At 53.7% G+C, this 6646-nt stretch overlaps 1 protein-coding gene across 1 annotated transcript; it reads right to left on the bottom strand.

Moving 5' to 3' along the window:
* Positions 1-1647: 1647 nt before the first annotated feature.
* LOC311199043 (fibrinogen-like protein 1-like protein) lies at positions 1648-5029 on the bottom strand (the record flags this gene model as incomplete). The annotated part of the gene is made up of 4 exons (XM_084273088.1): positions 1648-2282; positions 3127-3246; positions 4135-4220; positions 4938-5029. 4 exons carry the CDS (start codon positions 5027-5029, stop codon positions 1648-1650), a joined length of 933 nt encoding a protein of 310 aa, XP_084129214.1.
* Between the last annotated feature and the right edge of the window lie 1617 nt (positions 5030-6646).

Raw genomic sequence — 6646 nt, 5'->3', positions numbered from 1 at the left:
CTCTCCTTCCCTCTTCCATCTGCCCTGGGCACATGACCAGCTCAGTGCCCCTTGCTGGGGCATGTTTTGTGGCTGGGGGCACAGGGGGAATAGGGTTGTTCCTCTGTATCAAGAGCTGTTTTCTTTTCTTCTCCTCTTGGAGTTGCAAAGCTCCCTGCTTTGTCTCTGGCTTTTCACACGTGGGAGGTTAGTAGAGATCATTTTTAGAGCAAATTTTATATTTCACTGTGGAGAAAACTCAGAAACAAAAAAATCTTCCTGATCCAGCAAGGTCTTTTTCTCTTTTTGTGTTGTGGGCATAGATGACTTCAGCAGGAAAGTACCAGTCATCACTCATACAAGCTGCTTTAAGCCCAGGCAGGCCGTGTGTGTATCATATCTCAGCTCTACTGTTCAACCTGCAGAATAAAGTTGCTTTCAAAACCTGTGCAGACAAACTTCCTTCTGTCACAGAGGAGACCCATAGCCACATTCCCCTCTGCAGCAGAGTATGACGTGGCTGACTTACCCACATTGCTCATGCCCCAAGGAACCTGCCACCCTCTTCACACCTCCATCTGTAGAAGTTTCTTCCCCCTCCCAGCATAAAGCAACCACCCATCCATGGACAGGGAGAAGCTGTAGGTGAGGGTTTTGCCAGGCACTGGGCTTTGCTGGCTCTGTTGGCTACTTGTGGCCTTTACAGCTAGTGCAAAGTGGCTGGAACAAGCTACTGGAAGCATTACTGCATCCAGAGACCTGAGAACCAAACCACAGACATAACTGGGTGCAGCAGTTGTACTCAGCTGTGCACAACCACCATATCAAAGGGAGAAAAGCTGTTACAGACTGATGCTGGGGACAATGAGCAGCTGGGAGAGTGCCAGGGCTGAAATATTTCAAGGGAAAGAGAAAAATCATCAGGAAGCCCTTGCATGCCACACCAGCACTGCACCAGCTCAGTCTAAGAGCAGAATCAGCTCCACAGCTGGCCTGGCCCAGCACTGTCTGAAAAAATAAATCACCTTGAAAATAGCAGCCACCACATCAGCCCTGGGAGAGGTGAGCTCTGCATGCCCTGTGAGACCTAGCACCTCTTGGGCAGGTATGTCTCCTTGCCCAGGAGAGGACCTGTATAATACATCTACTCTCCCCTAGGTCCACCACCCCAGGGACTGGAGAGAGTGATGTCCACACACTTATGTGCAGTGTTTCAGTGGCAGGAAGACACAAGGCAGCAAAGTCTGGCTCCAGGGTTTATTGCAGCTGATTTCTCCTACCATATGTAGCAGAGTTGGGGAGGGGGAGGTGGGGAGGTTGTGGGGCCCAGGGAGGCAGCGGGGCCTGAGCAAAGCAGGGATACACTGATACACAGGGAGGGGAGCTTGCACTGTCTCCCCCTCCCCAGGGCAGGAGTGGACCACCCACCCCAAAGCAGTGCCTGTGCCCCAGTGCTGGCCAGCACCACAGCACTGGGTGAAGCTGCTGGTGTGCCCAGGGCTCCGGGCAGCTGCTCCTGTTCCAGCTGGTGCCGGCGCAGGAGCTGCAGGCAGCGCAGGACGTGCACTGGGGCTGGCACAGGGCTGTTGGCAGGCGTGGGGACAGGGCACTGAGCTGGGGACGGTGGCACTCCCACCAACTCCTGGGAGGCCGGGCGCTGCGGCATGCTCAGCACACGTCTGTGGGTTTGACCAGGATGAGGGAGGAGGAACAGTCACCGTTATCACAGAACCCCGGCCAAACGATGTATTTTTTGGCGTTGAGCAGGACGTTCTGGCACCTGTCGTACCACCAGCCCCCGTAGCTGCTGGCACAGTTCCCACTGTACTGGTCCTGGTCCCTGTCAGATGTGCTGAACTTCATGTTGTCATGTATGCCCCCTTTCTTGGGGTGATAGAGGGTCAGGTAGTCATCCCCATCGCCGGAGAACCGGCCCAGCCTCAGCGGGTACCCACTGGCCTCGCTCTCCACGCGGAAGATGTCGTACTCGGCGTAGTGGGTGACGTTGGCTTTATTCCTCACGACGAAACGCACCTTGTAGGTGCCCTGCTGGGTCAGCAAGTGCAGGTACTCGGTGCCCAGCCAGTGATCGCCCTGCACGTTCCCGAAGCCGTACTTGTAGGTGGTCCAGGATTGCTTCCATGTAATCTCAGTGTCCTGAGAGTTCCTCTGGACGACGGTCCAGCCTTTGCCTTCGGTCTCCATGTCGCACCAGACCACGCGTGGGGGTGACCCGGCCGGCTGGATGACGTACACCCCGCTGGGGCTGGTCTTGCGGAGGTGGCTACAGTCTGCGGGGAACCCTGGGACTGCACAGCGGCAAACGCAGGGCGGGGTGGGAGAGAGAGGTGGGAGAGAGAAGGGTCAGGTGAGTTTGTGAGGGCAACATGGGCTCCTGGGTGGGAGTGAGGGCTCGGGACTAGAAGGGCTGGTTTTATCTGTGGTCTGCTCCACAGTGTAGAGTAGCTTTTCCACTTGCTCATCCTCAGGGCAACTGAAGGTCTCTAAGACAGTGGTCCTGGTGTGACCCCTAGGATATAACTCGCTATTTCATTTGGAGTCGTCTAATGCATCTGGCAAAGAAAAGATGTGGGGAAAAAAATACCTTCCAGATGCCAGTGATGTCCTCCAAGTACATCTGGCCCTCACACAAGTCCCTTGATATACTGAGCTGCAGCTCTTGCAAGGATCAGAAGTGTCCAAAATGCTCCATTGGGTATCATGGCATTGCAAAAGAAGACTTGAGTCCTACATTGGCCACATAGGGATCTCTCCCCCTCAGCCAGTTGCATTTTACATTAGCAGGACTGATCTGTCATGACTCGGTTGCCAAACTCATTTGCTGTCTAATCCAACAAGAGCTAAAGAAAATAATGGTGGGACAATCTCTCCTAGAAAGATCAGTCCTCCCAAGTTAGGGTGTTTGGCCAGAAACCCCTCAGTGTCAACACTGACATGCCAAGGGGGTGAGGGTGGCCTGACCTTTATTGGGCTGCTTACCTCACCAAGCCATGGCTCAGGGGTTCTGGGTGCCTGCTGGCCTTCCCAGTGCTTCAGCAGACCTGGGAGTCAGTGCTGAACTAGGGACACATTTTACTGCTCTGTGCCAGGGTACCCAGCCAGTGCCCCCACCCGCTCCATACTCACCAGTCCTGGAGCTGGCAGTGGGTACCGCGGCGCCAGCGCTTGTGCAGAGGAGAAGCATTGTCACCACTGTGGGTAGGAGGACGAGGTCCCCACGGAGCCAACTCATCCCAGCCCGGAGCCCTGGGGAGGAAAGGGCCCAGAGCCATTAGAGTCACTGGGCAGTCCCTTCTGACCCTGCCAACAGCCCCCAGGGAGCTCGGGCTGGGGAAGGCAGGGCCATGGGGTGCAGGCAGGAGCGGGCTGCTCCTGAGGTGATGGAAGCTGCAGCTTCAGTGAAGGCTCTGGCCCAGAAGGGGTTAAGTATGGTGAGATATGGCTTTGACTCCCTCCTGATCAGCCCCTTCCCTGCACCAGAAAGAAATCTGCAGATCTTTTCTTGGAACCTACACCCCAAGAGTAGCTAAGAGAGCACAGCGACTTGGCTGGATCTGGGGACAGTACTTTGCCAGGGGTAGGGATCACAAGAACCAGCTCTTTTACTCATCCTTAAGCCTTTTATACAAGCCACTCCAGCCCAGTGACAGACAGCAGAAACCCAGATCCAAAGGATGGGTCCCATTGTACAGGTACCATTCTAAGGCAGACAAGAGGAAGTCTACTGGGTACACACAATGACACAAGCCCAAACCCTCTGTGCTGGCCACCAGCACACCCCTACACCCTGCACTAGCTCAGTTACTGGGGAAGATGCCACATGCATTGGCCAGAAAAGGAAAGGACCAAGTTGAAATCTAGGTCTCTGCATTTACCTCCCTTGACAGCACATGAGGATACAGGGCAGAGACAGCCTGGGGAAAGCACAGGCTGGCACCAAGCATTTGTGTCATCTGCTGCTTTGGTCTTGCATCCTTTCTGCTACCAGGATGCCTGGCAGCATGCAGCACCCAGGCAAGACCATGGCTGCTGTCCTGCTAATCATCTTGTGCCTTCATATACTCACCCCAGTCAGGTTTTGCCTGAGCCCAGCAGCACACACGAACACAGTGTGCCACTGGAAAGACAACTCACCCATCACAACCGCACGGCTGAGCAGAGAGCAGGAACCTGGTGCTGTGCCCTCCCATAGAGAGAGTTCCAGGGTGACTTTATAGGCACTGCACACACCCACTTGAGTTCACACTCCTTATTTGTAGAGGCACTTGCATACTGTGCCTTGAGCTGGTTTCAGGTCCCATGACAGCACAGCTAAGCCCCCCGAGGGCTGGGAGGCAAAATAATCCCCTCCATGAGGAGGGATTTCAATTACTGACTCTCCCAGCCACACAAACACTACATGTGAATTCCACGCTTGAAACAAATTCTGGAGAGCTGTGATCAAACTGAAGTGGAGAGACCCAGCTTTTTGAAGGACATGCACATAGAAACTAGCAAAGGAGAGAGAGATTAGGTCTCCTATTTGCCCAGTCCCAAAGGTGACCTTGGAAAGATGAGGATGGGTCTTCAAGCAATGTGCCTGCTTGCTAATTCTCTGCTGGAAGGTTTCAGGATCACTGGAACCAGTGTCCAGCAGCCAGAAGTCACTGCAGACACTGTCCCCTTGCACCCCAATCTGTGTGTTCTCAGTAGAGGGCAAGGGCACCAGGTATTAAACAGGTCCCTTCGTCAGTCTCCTTCCCAGTCCTTGTCTTTGGCCTGGTGAGACCCTGCAGGTGTCTCTCTGGTCCCAGCAATGTGGACCAGAGGAGCAAGAGGGCTGTAGCTCATGCCAGAAGGTGCAAACAGCTCCATCACTTTGTTAAGACAGTTTTAAGGGGATAAAGATCTGTCCTTTCTACTTTCTTCTCATGTGTTGTCTTCAGAAACCTACTGACCAGTTGTCTTCTTCATGGCACAGTTTTAAACCTGCTGTTCTCAGCAAGCCAGTTTTGGCTTCCTCCAAACCTTCCACCTTCCAGAAGCCCATATCAAGCAGTACAACTTGCAGGTCTGGACAGCAGCATCCAGACCTCTCTGAGGTAAGGGATCCCTGGATCATCTGACATCTGAACCCTTAGATCTCACCCCTGCTTGTTTGGTTAGAGGTTGGGGCACTTGTCTACAGCCTTATTTAGTGGAGGTCATCTGGAGGGCATCTTGACCAGCCTCTGCTCAAAGCAGATCTAAAAAAAATCAGGTCTTTGTCCAGTCAAGTCTTGAACAGCTCTGAGGACAGGAATTGGACAGCCTGTCTCTGGACAACTGTTCCAGTATTTGGCAGACCTCATGTTAAAAGAAGTCCTTATTTCTGACTGGAATTTCCATGTTCCAGCTTAGATCTCATGCCACCACCATGCACCTCCTTAAACAATTTGGGTCTGTATCCTCCCATGAGGTAGTTGTAGTCAGCAATAAGACCTCCCCATCACCTGCTCTTCTCCAGTGAGCCCAGTTCTTTCAGATTCTTCTGATACATCCCCGACCAGTATGGTGGTCTCCACTGGACTTGCTCCAGTCTGTCATTATATTTCTTATAATGAGGGGTCCAGAACAAGACACAGTACTGTGAGGAGCCTGACCCCATCTGCTCTCTGCCCTCAAACCAGGTAGCTGTAGGTAGCAACAAGAACCATTCCCAGCTTTCCCTTCTCCAGGCTGAAGAAGCCCATCTTTCTCAGCCTGCCCACAGATGTCATGTGCTCCTGCCTTGACTGTCTTGCTCTTGGCTGGACTCATTCTGGAGTTTTAGTCCCCTGTGCAGAGGGTGTCCCACAGCACTGCAGCTGTCATCTCCCACCTGTACAAGTGAATAATCCCTTTCCTTGGCCTCCTGGCTGCATTTCCAGGTGCAGCCCAGGATGCACCAATAAACAGATCTGTGCCACAGCTGTGCCTCTTTCAATATCAAACACGTGCTGAGCAGGGAGCTGGACCCCAGGACACAGCTGAAGCTTTAGAGAAATCTCCACTCTGGCCTTGTGCCTGCCTGCTTTGAACACCCCAGCCACTGGCCACAGCCTGCTGGGAAAGCTGGCCCAGCACTGGATGCTGTTGATGAAGCTCTGCTGAGGGGTTGCTGCAGGAACTGGATGCTGTTGATGAAGCTCTGCTGAGGGTTGCTACCTCCCTTTGCTTGCATGTGCAAAGGTCCTTCCTGACCAGGCAGCCATACTGCAAGCAGACAGCTCATGACAAAAGCTCGGCCTGCTCTCACCATCAGAAGGACATTGAGGTCCTTGAACGAGTCCAGGGAAGGGCAACCAGGCTGGGGAAGGGGCTGGAGGGCAAATCCTGTGAGGAGCAGCTGAGGGAGCTGGGAGTGTTCAGCCTGGAGAAGAGGAGGCTGAGGGGAGACCTTATCACCACCTACACCTACCTGAAGGGAGGGTGCAGAGAGGTGGGTGATGGTCTCTTCAGCCAGGGGACAGGAGATGGGACAAGGGGCAATGGGCTCAAGCTGCCCCAGGGCAGGGTCAGAGCAGATGTGAGGAAAAAGTTCTTCCCTGAAAGAATTGTGGGGCTGTGGAACAGGCTGCCCAGGGAGGGGGCTGAGTCACCTTCCCTGGATGTGTTCAAAAAAAGGGTAGATCAGGTACTTAGGGAT

Source organism: Gallinula chloropus (genome assembly GCF_964237585.1).
Source record: "Gallinula chloropus genome assembly, chromosome: 19".
In the NCBI taxonomy this organism is placed as follows: domain Eukaryota; kingdom Metazoa; phylum Chordata; class Aves; order Gruiformes; family Rallidae; genus Gallinula; species Gallinula chloropus.
This window is presented reverse-complemented; position numbering and strand designations above follow the sequence as displayed.